The sequence below is a fragment of the Ranitomeya imitator genome, chromosome 5 (genome assembly GCF_032444005.1).
Source record: "Ranitomeya imitator isolate aRanImi1 chromosome 5, aRanImi1.pri, whole genome shotgun sequence".
Lineage (NCBI taxonomy): Eukaryota > Metazoa > Chordata > Amphibia > Anura > Dendrobatidae > Ranitomeya > Ranitomeya imitator.
In genome coordinates this window covers 18,533,705-18,550,122 of record NC_091286.1, presented here as the reverse complement: position 1 = coordinate 18,550,122, position 16,418 = coordinate 18,533,705, and the positions used below count along the sequence as shown (strand labels likewise).

The 16,418-nt window shown below is 41.3% G+C and overlaps 1 protein-coding gene across 1 annotated transcript in view; it reads left to right on the top strand.

Annotated features, from left to right (window-relative positions):
- The window catches only part of ALK (ALK receptor tyrosine kinase), a 750,864-nt gene that overhangs the window by 710,123 nt on the left and 24,323 nt on the right, over positions 1-16,418 (top strand). Inside the window, exons 21-23 of the mRNA XM_069768364.1 lie at positions 3,475-3,562; positions 8,515-8,579; positions 8,869-8,998. Coding sequence (XP_069624465.1) covers positions 3,475-3,562; positions 8,515-8,579; positions 8,869-8,998 — 283 coding nt within the window. The remainder of the gene's footprint in view (positions 1-3,474; positions 3,563-8,514; positions 8,580-8,868; positions 8,999-16,418) is intronic.

Below are 16,418 nucleotides of genomic sequence, written 5' to 3'. Positions count from 1 at the left end.
GCCGGAGTCGCAATTCAATTTGTCAGAAGGTTCCGAGGACAGAAAGAAGGATGAGACCCGGAGCCGCGGAGAACGTCCTCCTAGTCCTAATGATGAATATGTTAGCGCCAATGTCTAGATCCTGTCACTCACCTTTATATGGAGCCGCGGACCGAGCCGGCAGATATATACATCCAATCACCGCAGATAAAAGTCTCTTCCAGCAGCGGATTTATTGCAAATGTCAGACGGCCCCAATTTCTGTGAATTAAGAAATCCTTCTAGAACAGATGACAAGTGTAGAGATGATAATAATGTAATCACTGCCGAGACAGCCGAAAATCACATGTAAGGGAGAGACATTCAGGGTACGACCGAATGAGGAGCGATAGATAGATAGATACTGTAGATAGATAGATAGATAGATAGAATATATAGATAGATAGAATAGATAGATAGATAGATAGATAGATAGATAGATAGATAGATAGATAGATAGATAGAATATATAGATAGATGATAGATAGATAGATAGATAGATAGAATATATAGATAGATAGATACATATATAGATGATAGATAGATAGATAGATAGATACTGTAGATAGATAGATAGATATATAATATATAGATAATAGATGATAGATAGATAGATAGATAGATAATAGATGCTAGATAGAGATAATATATAGATGATAGATAGATAGATAATATATAGAATATATAGATGATAGAGAGATAATATATAGATAAGATAGATAGAATATATAGATAGATAGAATATATAGATAGATAGATAGATAGACAGATAGATAGAATATATAGATGATAGATAGATAGATACATATATAGATGATAGATAGATAGATACTGTAGATAGATAGATAGATATATAATATATAGATAATAGATGATAGATAGATAGATAATAGATGCTAGATAGAGATAATATATAGATGATAGATAGATAATATATAGAATATATAGATGATAGAGAGATAATATATAGATAAGATAGATAGATAGCTAGATAGATAATAGACAGAATATATAGATGATAGAGAGAGAGAGATAATATATAGATAATAGATGATAGCTAGATAGATAGATAATAGATAGAATATATAGACAATAGATGATAGATAGATAATAGATGATAGATAGATAATAGATACATATATAATACAGGTATAGATAGATGAATGTAATCACTGTCAGGCGGTTATAGATAATAGATAGATAGTGTGATGTTGTGTGGGGTATCATTCTGTCTATGTTCATATTTTTACAGATATTAGGAGGGTTGTGTTGTCTTGTTGCTCCGTATCATTCTGTGCATTTAATCTTAATTATCCAGATATCTAATTTCAGTAGGTAAAGAAACACAGTTCGTATGAGCCCTTAACGTTTGTTGTAACTTATTGTCTGTTATCTCTGGAGGACAGGGACACAGGGTAATTGAACAATAGATGTTTGTTAATATGTTGGTTATACATTTTACCAAGTCAGCTAGTTTGTTGCCCTGCAAATCAGAGAAGGACGAACTATGCAGATTTATTACATACTCAAACAGTGAGAGTTAAACTCATCCCACCTCCCCCCTGACCTGTGGATGATGATCTGAAACACAAATGTGGGTATAAAGAGGAATTTCCTATCCTTCTGAGAGGAAAAAAACAGTAAGCTCGATCCTTTGTTGAGACGTTGATGCTAAGTCTGGCACCCCAGAGAGCCTTGGAGAAACCTGGGTTGCACTGGACATACTGCTGGAGGAGCCGATACGGAGAAGTATCTGGAGCCGCTCTGCCCTATCGATCTTCAAGCGGAGGTTTGTGAATCATCTCTTGGGGCATTTATCCCGTTGCTGGACTGTACCCGTGATCCTGGATTATTTTATCCGCTGTGTGGTGGATTGTTTTATGGACCTTTTCGGTTTGCACGCAATAAAGGTTCTTGGGAAGGTTCACTCATCTCTCGCTCTGTTGATTGTGTGATCCCGGAGTAGATAAGATAGAGATACAGAGATACTGAGGCATGTAAACGTGTATCTTCTTTCCGGGGATTTATTTCTTTCCTGGTTCCTATATTCGCCTAGACATTTCTACATAAAAAACCAACCAGAGCATTATAAGGTGACTCCTCAAATTCTGTACATTCAGTCTCTCCGGACTCAGGTAATTTATCTCTTCCACATGACCAACATCACATAGTAATAATATGAACAGGGGGTTAGAAGGTCTGAGAGCCGAAAACTGCTGGATTTTGAGATCGGATTTACAATGAACCAGAAGAAATTACAGAAGAAAACAGCCCTGAGAAACGCAAATAAGATGCAAAACACTTCACCATTATTATACTCCGAGACTTTATCTGCATGAACGAGAAAAAGAGGGATACCATGGTAAAAAAATACAGTCGCAATCCGATATACAAGAATGTAACCACTATAATACTGCTCCTATGCACAAGAATATAACTACTATAATACTGCCCCTATGTACAAGAATATAACTACTATAATACTGCTCCTATGTACAAGAATATAACTACTATAATACTGCCCCTATGTACAAGAATATAACTACTATAATACTGCCCCTATGTACAAGAATATAACTACTATAATACCGCCCCTATGTACAAGACTATAACTACTATAATACTGCCCCTATGTACAAGAATATAACTACTATAATACTGCCCCTATGTACAAGAATATAACTACTATAATACTGCTCCTATGTACAAGAATATAACTATTATAATACTGCCCCTATGTACAAGAATATAACTACTATAATACTGCCCCCTATGTACAAGAATATAACTACTATAATACTGCTCCTATGTACAAGAATATAACTACTATAATACTGCCCCTATGTACAAGAATATAACTACTATAATACTGCCCCTATGTACAAGAATATAACTACTATAATACTGCCCCTATGTACAAGAATATAACTACTATAATACTGCTCCTATATACAAGAATATAACTACTATAATACTGCCCCTATGTGCAAGAATATAACTACTATAATACTGCTCCTATGTACAAGAATATAACTGCTATAATACTGTCCCCTATGTACAAGAATATAACTACTATAATACTGCTCCTATATTCAAGAATATAACTACTATAATACTGCCCCTATGTACAAGAATATAACTACTATAATACTGCCCCTATGTACAAGAATATAACTACTATAATACTGCTCCTATGTACAAGAATATAACTACTATATTACTGCCCCTATGTACAAGAATATAACTAATATAATACTGCCCTTGTCTAGAAGTATATAAATATTTGATGGATATATTAAATATATGAACACATTTGTTTGGGAGCTCAGAGCTATTGTGTAAAGCAGGATCTTCCACAGGTAAGAGGGACAGATGTTCCTGGAATATTCTCATACTTGTTAACCCATTAAAATGGCATTTTCACATCATAGCGTTTATCTCCTTTGTGTTTTGCAGAGGTCTGGGTCATGGGGCGTTTGGAGAAGTGTATGAAGGTCAAGTAATGTCCATTCCTAATGACCCTCCTCTGAAGGTTGCAGTGAAGGTAGGTGATGTAGGGGATATTGATTACATGATGAATTCTTGCCTGTATATGCAGCATAAAGATGTTAGCGGAAACGATGCAGCGAGGCCGTCAGACATGTGGCCATGTGTTGCTGATCCCATAGAGAGAATCTGCTCCACTATCCAGAGCTCCTTGCAGCCTTGGAGTGACCACAGACTTCTCTTCAACTTGACATATTGTCTATGACAATGAAACTTTCCAGGCAGAACCTAAAATCGCTACAAAACTTCTGTCCTAGAGGGTGATCTTTATAAATAAAAGGTCATTGTACATTGAGTTAAAATCCATCACAGAACAGAATAATTGTGTATACATCAGGATCGTCCATCCATTGTAGGTCAGTGCTGTACTTTCTGCCAGGCAGCTGTTGGCACTGGCGCTTGGGGTGGCAGAAGTTATAATGGTTGGCAGCTCACATCACCATTGGGTGGCGGAATACAGACACGTGTAGAATAAACATCTCCTAACGGAATGGCAAAATCAATCTCAGTCTTCAAACTTGGCCATCTAGCTTTATAATCTGCTTTGAACTGCTGCTCTAGCAAAAATTTAGCTGTCAAACACTATTTGCAAACTTTCTTGCTTTGTGAGTTTCTCTCGTCTTGTCCCCCATGCCCAGACTGGAAGAGTGCTTCTAAACAGCTTCAGAGTACGGATTCTTGCAAAAGCAGCAGATCAAAGCAGCTTGTAAAAGATCACGAACCTGGCAGTTACACCAGCACCGTGTTGGAGACAGAAGGCAGCAAGGAATTCAGAACTTTGCAAAGGCTGATCAATAATTAAATAAAAAACGTACTTTTTAAGAAATGGCTGAATAACATTTGTAGCAAAGGGCAAATCAACAACTTTGTTTACTGGGAATCTTTTTTTTTTATGGTCTTTTTTGACCTTGTCTTTCTTATAGAGTAAATCTGTAACAAGGTATCGCCAGATCATTACTTAGGAGATAGACAAAAGTTGCAAAGTTGTTGTGTTTTATTGTTTTTTTTCAGAACTTTGATTGACAGGTTATTTTGAGAACCATTATCTTGAACAATAAATTCCGACGTAAGTCGGTCCGAGCCGAGCCGGACACATTGCTGATTGTCAGTTCCTTTTGATTAAAGTAGTTACAGGTCCAAGATCTTCCATAAAACAGCGGTGCACCGGAGCCATCCATTACTTCTCTCTTGCTACATTGACGTGATTCCGGAAGCGGGCGTCCGCTCAGAGCCGACTCATAAACCGTCCTTTCTGAGACATCTTAAATCTTGTGAAGATTTCTGCAGGTGCGCGCCGCTTCTCCATTCTCTTTATGTTGGTGTCTGAGAGGCAGGAGACGGGAGCGTTATTATTTTTTTTTTCCTCTGATGAAACTTTTTTTATGTTACTTTTACAAGTTTACAAATAATTGATACAAGTGCAGCGCGGCGCCGCTTCATTATTCTGCAAACAGAAGGCATAAAACCGACCCTAGAAAATATATCTATATAGTAAAAGAACCAGAAGACGGCTGTAAAACAGATCCAGGGCCCTAAGTAACAACTCTGAACCAATATAAAGTTATAGAACCAAGGACTCGGAACGGTTTCACGGCTCGTCATCGTATAATGGAAAGTTCTGCAACTTTCGAATAGAATTTTGGCCCCAATTTATCAATTGCATTTTTTTTATTTTTTTTTAAGTAATGTTCTGGTTTTTTTATTTTACTCTGGTGGACTTTGCACCCAGTTGCATCTAAATAGAGCTCGATGATTAATTTAAAAAAAAAAAAAGCGCAAAAAAGCCTTTTGTCATTTGCTCCATTTCCATCAAATCGTTGCACGTTAGTCTCCAGCTGCGCAGAAGAAAAATTAAACGTTGCGATATTTCAAGAAGTCGCAAATTAATAATAATAATAAAAATGTTGCGATATTTCAAGAAGTCGCAAATGACTAATATCCAAAACATCTGGATAACTAATATCACGCACACATTGCTGAGCAAAACTAATATAAAAACTATTGCAAAAATGGAACAAATGCATAAAGAATGTGGTAAAAAAATATAAAAATAACGGAAAAAAAACTTATGGAATAAAAAGGTACAAAACAAAAAGATGAATCTTGGCCTTTATCTTTCATTTTCTTCTTGATGCCTTTAAATTGGAAAGTTCTTGTCTAAATTTACCAAGCTGCACACACACAAAACTTCTCACAGCTGAGCTTTTGTTACACTTGTATCCAGTTGTCTGATGAATAAACACGTCACAAATCTCTCTTTACTTTCCAGATTGATTGTATCAGTGGAGGTCGGGTGTATCAGTATGTAAAAAAAATATTAAGATTTAAAAGTTCAAATCATCCCACTTTTGCCTCATTAAAAATAAAGAAATTAACAGGTCTCAGAATATGGCAACAATAGCACTTTTCTAGTTTTTTTTTTTTTTCACTACTTAAATAAAAATAAAATCTATCCATGTTTGGTATCTGCATACTCGTACTGACCGGGAGAATCATATTGTCAGGGCAGTTTTACCATATAGTGAACAAGGTAAATGTATAAAAGAAAAAAACAATTTTGGAATTGCACTTTTTTTGTTTGCAATTTCAACAATTTTTTGCCCCCACTTTCAAGTGCATCGCATGATAAAATGAATGACGTCATTCAAAAGTGCAACAACAACATGTCTCGCTAAAAACAAGCCCTCGTACAGTTTTATGGATGGAAAGATTAAAAAAAAAAAAATTACGGCTCCTGAAAGGAGAAAATGTAAAAAAAATAATGTGAAAATGTGAAAAAAATCTCTTTGCTGCAACTTTTGCAAAAATGAGGGATTTGTGTCCCTTTAGTTTGTGTTCTTGCACCGCGGCCTTTTGAAATGTGTTAGACAAAAGAGTAATAAGTAATGGATGGTGCTGTCTGCTGATGAGAGAGGATGATGCGATGAACCTGAATATTAAGTGTGTGCCGAGCGTCTTGGAAGTCAGCAGTTTGGCCTTTTTTTGAAGTCCTCAGACTGTCGATACATTGAATTCTATAAATGCCGACTCAGCACCGACGCGCGCCTGTTTTACCGTAATAACGTTGTTTGAGCTCAGGAATCTGGGTGATTTCTTGACAGACTTCACCCTTCGTGGTCACGGTCCTGAAAAGTCCTTGAGAACGACAGTTCCTCTGGGTAAAGATTAAGAAGGTGACTGATTAGGGGGCAAACATAGAACCAGGCGTTACTCCACCACTAGGGGAGCTACACACAGCTTGAATTTTTCACTTCTATCAGTTTCTTCTGAGCCCTATAGAGATATATTATAAAAATGATTTGCAAAGAATTTGGCTATTTGGCTCACCCCTGAACCACCAGGGCTAATAGGTGGTAAACACTAAACTGAAGCACTCATCCCCAAATATTAGATGTTACCCACAAATTTATGATATATCATATGCTATCCCCAAAACCACTCTAGGCCACCAGGAACATTATCACTGACTCCTAAAATCCTTTATCTCTATGGCTTTGAATTAAAAATAGTTCCAAAGTTCTCTGTAAATTGTTTCCTCACTGACACACAAGGACTAATAAATATTAATCTTTATCCTCAGATATTCTTTATTACTTATAACATTCCTGAAGCATCATAGATTTACCACCAATGTTAGGTGCTAACCCCTAAACCACTCTAGACCACCAGGGATATTATCCGGAATATTATCTCTGACCCTAATCTATCCCAATGGCTGTATATCAGAGTTCTGACCCCATAAACATAAATGATAAAAATTATTTGTTGGGAACGTTGGAGCTTTTTGGGCTCATCACTAAACCACCAGGACTTATAGGTGTTAACTAATAATCTGCTTCAGTCCTCCCCAAATAATAGATATTACTCATTCCCATCCCCAAGTATCATGTATTTGCCACCAAAGCAACAGAGATATCAAGTAGTAACTCAAACCCCTCTAGGCTACCAGGAATATTATCACTAACCCCTAGAATCATTTATCCCTATGTCAATGTTTCAGAGTTCTAACCCTATAAACGCATAAAAATGATTAGCAGAGAACTTTGCAGCTTTTGGGGCTCATCACTGAACCACCAGGACTAATAGAAATTCACCTAAACTCTCCCAAGATATTAGGTATTACCCCATAACCTATTCCTGCAACACGGGGGTCCTGGGTTAATATCCCACCAAGGAGTTTGTATGTTCTCCCCGTGTTTGGGTGGATTTCCTCCGGGTTCTCTGGTTCCTCCCACACTCCAAAGACTCATAAGGAATTTAGATTGTGAGCTCCCATAGGGACAGTGATGATGTCTGTAAAACTCTAGGCCACCATTGTATGTTCTCCCGGTGTTTGTGTTGGTTTTTTTATTTCCTCCCACACTCCAAATACATCCTGACATCGTTATATAAGCCAGTATTATAAAGAAGTCTCTAGACCACCAGGGATTTTAACACTGACTTACCCCAAAATCATTCCACCTTATGCAGAGGAATTTAGATCTTTTGGGGGTTCATCACTGAACTACCAGGACTAATAGCCGTTCTGCTCCAGACTTTCGTAGTTAATAGATATTACCCATCCCAATTACCGAGAATGACATATTTGCCACCAGACCATCAAAGATATTCGATAATAACCCCTGACCACCAGGTACATTATCACTGACATCTAAAATCAGATCCCTCTACAGGTATATGATAAAATCGGATAGGAAATAAAACTAATTTGAACTTTGTGTCTTTTTGCGTGCATCACCGACCCACCAGGGCTAATAAGGGTTAACCTGTTCAATATCTACCCTGATATTAGACCTTCCTCCAGCATCACAGATGTATCACCATTATACCAGGAAGATTAGGTAATGACCCCTAAATCACCCTAGACCACCAGGGATACCTAAACTGTAAATGTGTGATGTGGGAAATTACGGGGGAATTAGCTTTGTGATCCATGTTCCTGTTCTCCAGACTCTCCCGGAGGTTTGCTCTGAGCAGGATGAACTGGACTTTCTTATGGAGGCGCTGATTATCAGGTGAGGAGCCTCAGAAATGTGATAATGAAGATGTTAGGAGACAGGGCAGCTTTAAATGATGACAATTATATAGCTGTGAGAGAACCTTTTATAGACATCTTATAGAAGTCCCCTTTAAGACATTTTTAAAGGGCAGCTCCATTTAGCGTATTGTATGTGTGGGGGGTGTAACAAATGTTTCTCCCATCATTTTTCAGAGTAGATACTTTTATCACTTGCTGCTTCCCAGTAGAAAGGGGGAAGGAAAGTGACCATTGCTCTGAGGACGGGATTCTGCTTTCCTCCACAGTAAATTCAACCACCAGAACATTGTGCGATGCATCGGAGTGAGCCTACAGGCCTTGCCCCGCTTTATTCTGCTGGAACTTATGGCTGGTGGAGACCTGAAGTCGTTTCTCAGACAGACGCGACCAAGACTGGTGAGAGCAGCATGACTATGGCATGGAAATGGTACATTTAAGGCAATTGTGTGCCTTTAAGACGTATATCCTATTGATATGTCAGAGGTGGGAATACCCCTTTAAGGATTTATAGACGGTAAAATAAAAGCTGTAAAAGTTACCAGTCAAATTTTTTTGGGTAAATTCTTTATTTATAGTAGAACACTAGGAACAATACATGCTTTTTATAGTTGCAAAAATGAGCAGTGCCTGTTCCCATGTGAAAATGAACCAACTCAACAAAGGAGGGGTAAGGGGAAAAGGAAAGGGGTGGGGGTAAATCCGGGTGGGTAGGAAGGTAGACTGGGTATAAGAGGGGAAGGAAAGAAAATGGGAGTTCAACAGGAAATGCAAAAAAAAACATTACAAGTACCAAACAGTGCAAGTAAATTTTTATGTCTAATTTATTTTGTTGTTCATAGAAAGTTATAGGCTGGCAGCACTATCTGTACCTAAATGTGGAGACTAGGAGGCAGGACTATCTGTATCTAAATGTAGAGACTAGGAGGCAGAACCATCTGTATCTAAATGTAGAGACTAGGAGGCAGAACCATCTGTATCTAAATGTAGAGACTAGGAGGCAGAACCACTGTATCTAAATGTAGAGTCTAGGAGGCAGGACTATCTGTATCTAAATAAAGACTAGGAGGCAGGACTATTTGTATCTAAATGTAGAGACTAGGAGGCAGGACTATCTGTATCTAAATGTAGAGACTAGGAGGCAGAACCACTGTATCTAAATGTAGAGTCTAGGAGGCAGGACTATCTGTATCTAAATAAAGACTAGGAGGCAGGACTATTTGTATCTAAATGTAGAGACTAGGAGGCAGAACTATCTGTATCTAAATGTAGAGACTAGGGGGCAGAACTATGTGTACCTAAATGTAGAGACTAGGAGGCAGAACTATCTGTACCTACAGTGGGGCAAAAAAGTATTTAGTCAGTCAGCAATAGTGCAAGTTCCACCACTTAAAAAGATGAGAGGCGTCTGTAATTTACATCATAGGTAGACCTCAACTATGGGAGACAAACTGAGAAAAAAAAATCCTGAAAATCACATCGTCTGTTTTTTTATCATTATATTTGCATATTATGGTGGAAAATAAGTATTTGGTCAGAAACAAACAATCAAGATTTCTGGCTCTCACAGACCTGTAACTTCTTCTTTAAGAGTCTCCTCTTTCCTCCACTCATTACCTGTAGTAATGGCACCTGTTTAAACTTGTTATCAGTATAAAAAGACACCGGTGCACACCCTCAAACAGTCTGACTCCAAACTCCACTATGGTGAAGACCAAAGAGCTGTCAAAGGACACCAGAAACAAAATTGTAGCCCTGCACCAGGCTGGGAAGACTGAATCTGCAATAGCCAACCAGCTTGGAGTGAAGAAATCAACAGTGGGAGCAATAATTAGAAAATGGAAGACATACAAGACCACTGATAATCTCCCTCGATCTGGGGCTCCACGCAAAATCCCACCCCGTGGGGTCAGAATGATCACAAGAACGGTGAGCAAAAATCCCAGAACCACGTGGGGGGACCTAGTGAATGAACTGCAGAGAGCTGGGACCAATGTAACAAGGCCTACCATAAGTAACACACTACGCCACCATGGACTCAGATCCTGCAGTGCCAGACGTGTCCCACTGCTTAAGCCAGTACATGTCCGGGCCCGTCTGAAGTTTGCTAGAGAGCATTTGGATGATCCAGAGGAGTTTTGGGAGAATGTCCTATGGTCTGATGAAACCAAACTGGAACTGTTTGGTAGAAACACAACTTGTCGTGTTTGGAGGAAAAAGAATACTGAGCTGCATCCATCAAACACCATACCTACTGTAAAGCATGGTGGTGGAAACACCATGCTTTGGGGCTGTTTCTCTGCAAAGGGGCAAGGACGACTGATCCGGGTACATGAAAGAATGAATGGGGCCATGTATCGTGAGATTTTGAGTGCAAACCTCCTTCCATCAGCAAGGGCATTGAAGATGAAACGTGGCTGGGTCTTTCAACATGACAATGATCCAAAGCACACCGCCAGGGCAGCGAAGGAGTGGCTTCGTAAGAAGCATTTCAAAGTCCTGGAGTGGCCTAGCCAATCTCCAGATCTCAACCCTATAGAAAACCTTTCGAGGGAGTTGAAAGTCCGTGTTGCCAAGCGAAAAGCCAAAAACATCACTGCTCTAGAGGAGATCTGCATGGAGGAATGGGCCAACATACCAACAACAGTGTGTGGCAACCTTGTGAAGACTTACAGAAAACGTTTGACCTCTGTCATTGCCAACAAAGGATATATTACAAAGTATTGAGATTAAATTTTGTTTCTGACCAAATACTTATTTTCCACCATAATATGCAAATAAAATGTTAAAAAAACAGACAATGTGATTTTCTGGATTTTTTTTTCTCAGTTTGTCTCCCATAGTTGAGGTCTACCTATGATGTAAATTACAGACGCCTCTCATCTTTTTAAGTGGTGGAACTTGCACTATTGCTGACTGACTAAATACTTTTTTGCCCCACTGTAAATGTAGAGACTAGAAGGCAGAACTATCTGTACCTAAATGTAGAGACTAGGAGGCAGAACTATCTGTATCTAAATGTAGAGACTAGGAGGCAGGACTATCTATCTAAATGTAGAGACTAGGAGGCAGAACTATCTGTATCTAAATGTAAAGACTAGGAGGCAGAACTATCTGTACCTAAATGTAGTGACTAGAAGGCAACACTATATGTACCTAAATGAGGAGACTAGGAGGCAGAACTATCTGTATCTAAATGTAGAGACTAAAAGGCAGCACTATCAGTACCTAAATGAGGAGACTAGGAGGCAGGACTATGTGTATCTAAATGTAGAGACTAGGAGGCAGAACTATCTGTATCTAAATGTAAAGACTAGGAGGCAGAACTATCTGTACCTAAATGTAGAGACTAGAAGGCAACACTATACCTAAATGAGGAGACTAGGAGGCAGAACTATCTGTATCTAAATGTAGAGACTAGGAGGCAGAACTATCTGTATCTAAATGTAGAGACTAGGAGGCAGAACTATCTGTATCTAAATGTAGAGACTAGGAGGCAGAACTATCTGTATCTAAATGTAGAGACTAGGAGCAGAGGCGTAGCTAGAGCTTTTGCCGCCCGGGGCTGTTCCCGAGTTTGGCGCCCCCACCCCCCCCCCCCCGGCTCAATACACACAAAGGTTACCAAAAACGGTTTTCCTGTTTTGTAGAACTTAAACTGGGCCTAATGGTGTCACCCCCACATGCCACACCTGTGACTTAATACCACCACACCATGACCAGGCCACATAGTGACCGAATAATACTACATACAAGGGACAAATACCACAACACCATTTCCAGACCACATATTACCACCACATAGTGACTGAATACTACAATACTGATCAGTAATAAAAAAAAACCCACAATACTATCACCATAAGTGCCAGTATTCACAGGAGATCTGTACTTAGTATGCAGTGTCTGTGTAGAGGTAATACAGAGATCACTGGTGACATTATACACAGGACCTCTATATAGTATACAGTGTATAGTGTCAGTGTATAGGTAACACACTGACTCACCAGTGACGTCTCTAGGTGAAGTCCTTCATCTTTCATCCAGCACAGACCGCCATCATTCCTTCCAGCCAGGACTCGTTTCTGCAGGAAATAACACAGTTATCTCGAGCTCCGCTTGCAGAACACATTACTTAATTTTTCACAACTTCTACATTACATCACATGAAGAAAAAAAGGTGATATAGTGTCACTCTGCACAGTAACAGGACCGCCCCCCCATTTAAAACAGTATACTCAAAAAATAAAATAAATACATCACTGCAGTAATAATATCCCTTAATTAGCCCCTATGGTAATAATATTCCCCACCCTGGCCCCGTTTCTCATTCCTGGCTCCAGCCATATGTTCTCGCATCCTGCCCTCATGAGTATCCATTCTACCCCATATGATCTCCACATCCTGCCCCACCAGCCTCCATCGTATCCGTCCTGCCCCATGATCCAATCCTGCCCCGTGTCTCCAATCATGCCCCGTATCTACATTCTGCCCATGCCTCAAGTCCTGCCCCCAGTGTGTCCAGCATATTACCCCCATGTTGTCCAGCAATCTGCCCCAGTGTGTCCAGCATATTACCCCCATGTTGTCCAGCAATCTGCCCCAGTGTGTCCAGCATATTACCCCCAGTGTGTCCAGCAATCTGCCCCAGTATGTCCAGCACTGCCCCCAGTGTGTCCAGCAATCTGCCCCAGTGTCCAGCCTTTCCCCAGTGTGTCCAGCAGTCTGCCCCAGTGTGTCCAGCATATTACCCCCAGTGTCCAGCATTGCCCCAGTGTGTCCAGCATATTACCCCCAGTGTGTCCAGCAATCTGCCCCAGTGTCCAGCATTGCCCCAGTGTGTCCAGAAGTCTGCCCCAGGGTCTCCAGCATTGCCTCAGTGTCCAGAAATCTGCCCCAGGGTCTCCAGTATTGCCCCAGTGTGTCCAGCAATCTGCCCCATGGTCTCCTGTATTGCCCCAGTGTGTCCAGCATTCTGCCCCATGGTCTCCAGTATTGCCCCGTTGTATCCAGCAATCTGCCCCATGGTCTCCTGTATTGCCCCAGTGTGTCCAGCATTCTGCCCCATGGTCTCCAGTATTGCCCCGGTGTGTCCAGCAATCTGCCCCATGGTCTCCAGTATTGCCCCAGTATGTCCAGAAGTCTGCCCAGGGTCTCCAGCATTGCCTCAATGTGTCCTGAAATCTGCCCCATGGTCTCCAGTATTCAGTGTGTCCAGCAATCTGCCCCATAGTCTCCTGTATTGCCCCAGTGTGTCCAGCATTCTGCCCCATGGTCTCCAGTATTTCCCCAGTGTGTCCAGCATTCTGCCCCATGGTCTCCAGTATTGCCCCAGTGTGTCCAGCAATCTGCCCCATGGTCTCCTGTATTGCCCCAGTGTGTCCAGCATTCTGCCACATGGTCTCCTGTATTGCCCCAGTGTGTCCAGCATTCTGCCCCATGGTCTCCAGTATTGCCCCAGTGTGTCCAGCAATCTGCCCCATGGTCTCCTGTATTGCCCCAGTGTGTCCAGCAATCTGCCCCATGGTCTCCTGTATTGCCCCAGTGTGTCCAGCATTCTGCCACATGGTCTCCTGTATTGCCCCAGTGTGTCCAGCAATCTGCCCCATGGTCTCCTGTATTGCCCCAGTGTGTCCAGCATTCTGCCACATGGTCTCCTGTATTGCCCCAGTGTGTCCAGCATTCTGTCCCATGGTCTCCAGTATTGCCCCAGTGTGTCCAGCAATCTGCCCCATGGTCTCCTGTATTGCCCCAGTGTGTCCAGCAATCTGCCCCATGGTCTCCTGTATTGCCCCAGTGTGTCCAGCATTCTGCCCCATGGTCTCCTGTATTGCCCCAGTGTGTCCAGCAATCTGCCCCATGGTCTCCAGTATTGCCCCAGTGTGTCCAGCAATCTGCCCCATAGTCTCCTGTATTGCCCCAGTGTGTCCAGCAATCTGCCCCATGGTCTCATGTATTGCCCCAGTGTGTCCAGCAATCTGCCCCATGGTCTTCAGTATTGCCCCAGTGTGTCCAGCATTGCCCCAGCCCCAGACAGTCAGACATAAAGAAAAAAAAAAAAAAGTAAAATCCTCACCTCTCCCGTTCCTAGCGCAGGTCCGGTGCAGTCAGCGTCTCTCCGGCTCTGCGACGCTCAGGACAGAGAGGCAGAGCGGCGCGCACAGTAGTGACGTCATCGCGCCCTCTGCTCTGAGACGTCGCAGAGTCAGAGGACGCTGCAGCTGCCGGCGCCGCAGGAACCAGGAGAGGTGAGTATAGAGCGGGGGGCGGGGTCCGGTGGTGGGGGGAGCTGGCCCTGGTCGTGGCGGCGGACGGCGCCGCCCGAAGATTTAAAGGGGCGTCTTTTTTTTTTTTTTTTTTTTTTTCTTCTCCTGCAGCGCCGGCCGCCCCCCGCATTGTGCCGCCCGGGGCGGACCGCCCCCCCCCCCCGCACCCCCCTTCCTACGCCACTGACTAGGAGGCAGAACTATCTGTATCTAAATGTAAAGACTGGGAGGCAGAACTATCTGTATCTAAATGTAAAGACTAGGAGGCAGAACTATCTGTACCTAAATGTAGAGACTAGAAGGCAACACTATCTGTACCTAAATGAGGAGACAATGAGGCAGAACTATCTGTATCTAAATGTAGAGACTAGGAGGCAGAACTATCTGTATCTAAATGTAGAGACTAGAAGGCAGAACTATCTGTACCTAAATGTAGAGACTAGAAGGCAGAACTATCTATACCTAAATGTAGAGACTAGGAGGCAGAACTATCTGTATCTAAATGTAGAGACTAGGAGGCAGAACTATCTGTATCTAAATGTAAAGACTAGGAGGCAACACTATCTGTACCTAAATGAGGAGACTAGGAGGCAGAACTATCTGTATCTAAATGTAGAGACTAGAAGGCAGAACTAGCTGTATCTAAATGTAGAGACTAGGAGGCAGAACTATCTGTATCTAAATGTAGAGACTAGGAGGCAGAACTATCTGTATCTAAATGTAAAGAATAGGAGGCAGAACTATCTGTACCTAAATGTAGAGACTAGGAGGCAGGACTATGTGTATCTAAATGTAGAGACTAGGAGGCAGGACTATCTGTATCTAAAAGTAGAGACTAGGAGGCAGAACTATCTGTACCTAAATGTAGAGACTAGGAGGCAGGACTATATGTATCTAAATGTAGAGACTAGGAGGCAGGATTATCTGTATCTAAATATAGAGACTAGAAGGCAGAACTATCTGTACCTAAATGTAGAGACTAGGAGGCAGGACTATATGTATCTAAATGTAGAGACTAGGAGGCAGGATTATCTGTACCTAAATGTAAAGACTATAAGGCAGCACTATCAGTACCTAAATGAGGAGACTAGGAGGCAGAACTATCTGTATCTAAAAGTAGAGACTAGGAGGCGGAACTATCTGTATCTAAATGTAGAGACTAGAAGGCAGCACTATCAGTACCTAAATGAGGAGACTAGGAGGCAGGACTATCTGTATCTAAAAGTAAATTTAGATACAGATAGTTCTGCCTCCTAGTCTCTACTTTTATATACAGATAGTTCTGCCTCTTAGTCTCCTCATTTAGGTACTGATAGTTCTGCCTACTAGTCTCTAGAGACTAGGAAGCAGGACAATCTGTATCTAAATGTAGAGACTAGGAGGCAGGACTATCTGTATCTAAATGTAGAGACTAGGAGGCAGAACTATCTGTGCCAGCATTATTTACACGGAGGCCAGTACAATATCTACATGTATATTTTCCATGGGGAAACAAGGGAGGTAGCACTGTCTGTGCCTACATCATTTACAGCATTATCAGAGCGTAAATTATG